This window comes from Cystoisospora suis, assembly GCF_002600585.1.
Source record: "Cystoisospora suis strain Wien I chromosome Unknown contig_1033, whole genome shotgun sequence".
Classification (NCBI taxonomy): Eukaryota; Apicomplexa; class Conoidasida; order Eucoccidiorida; family Sarcocystidae; genus Cystoisospora; species Cystoisospora suis.
The window spans coordinates 90,485-91,098 of NW_027153834.1; the positions used below are offsets into that span (position 1 = coordinate 90,485).

General features: G+C 43.5%; 1 protein-coding gene across 1 annotated transcript in view; it reads left to right on the top strand.

Moving 5' to 3' along the window:
• Nucleotides 1-614, top strand: part of CSUI_002452 (cullin-associated nedd8-dissociated protein) — a gene marked incomplete at its 3' end in the record, with an annotated part of 3,495 nt that overhangs the window by 1,248 nt on the left and 1,633 nt on the right. Inside the window, exon 2 of the mRNA XM_068062653.1 lies at nucleotides 289-354. Within this exon, the coding sequence (XP_067925379.1) occupies nucleotides 289-354 (66 nt within the window). The remainder of the gene's footprint in view (nucleotides 1-288; nucleotides 355-614) is intronic.

A 614-nucleotide genomic window follows, 5' to 3' on the forward strand; every position in this document is an offset into this window, starting at 1 on the left:
TTCGTTCTGCGCAGCTCAGTCTTCTAAGTCGTGCCTCGATCTGTCTAGCTCTCCACGGACAGAAGATAAGCACATATGCGTAGATAGACTACATGCATACCTATACATACGTATATCTATACGTATAGATACGTATAGATGAATGTATGTAGCTATATGAACATGCGGATGTGTCGGTATTGATGTGTCTACTCTATGGAAGAAGGAAGATGCACTTGTTTCTCTTTTCTCCTCTTGCTTTCTCTCTCCTCTCCACTTACCTCTCCTTTTTCTTTCTTCGCATGTTAGGATCGGAGGTATATGGCTGCCTGTGACGTGATGACCCTCATTACGACACATGCTGCTGCTGGACGGGTAAGCACACACACAAAAAGATGAAGGGAAAAATTCCTCATTCTTCTTCTTCTTCTTCTCTCCTGTCTCTTCTTTTTCTTCTTCTTATTGCTATTTTGGAAGCAGTTTCTTTCTATCTCTTCATTTGGTGTCAGACACCGTTGAGATGGCGGCGGGACTTGAATGAAAACTTTTGAACACCTCGTGTCCCCTCCATGGAAACGAAGAAGGGGAGAGAAGAGAAAGGGACGGATGAAAATGATGATGATGATGTGGCTGGT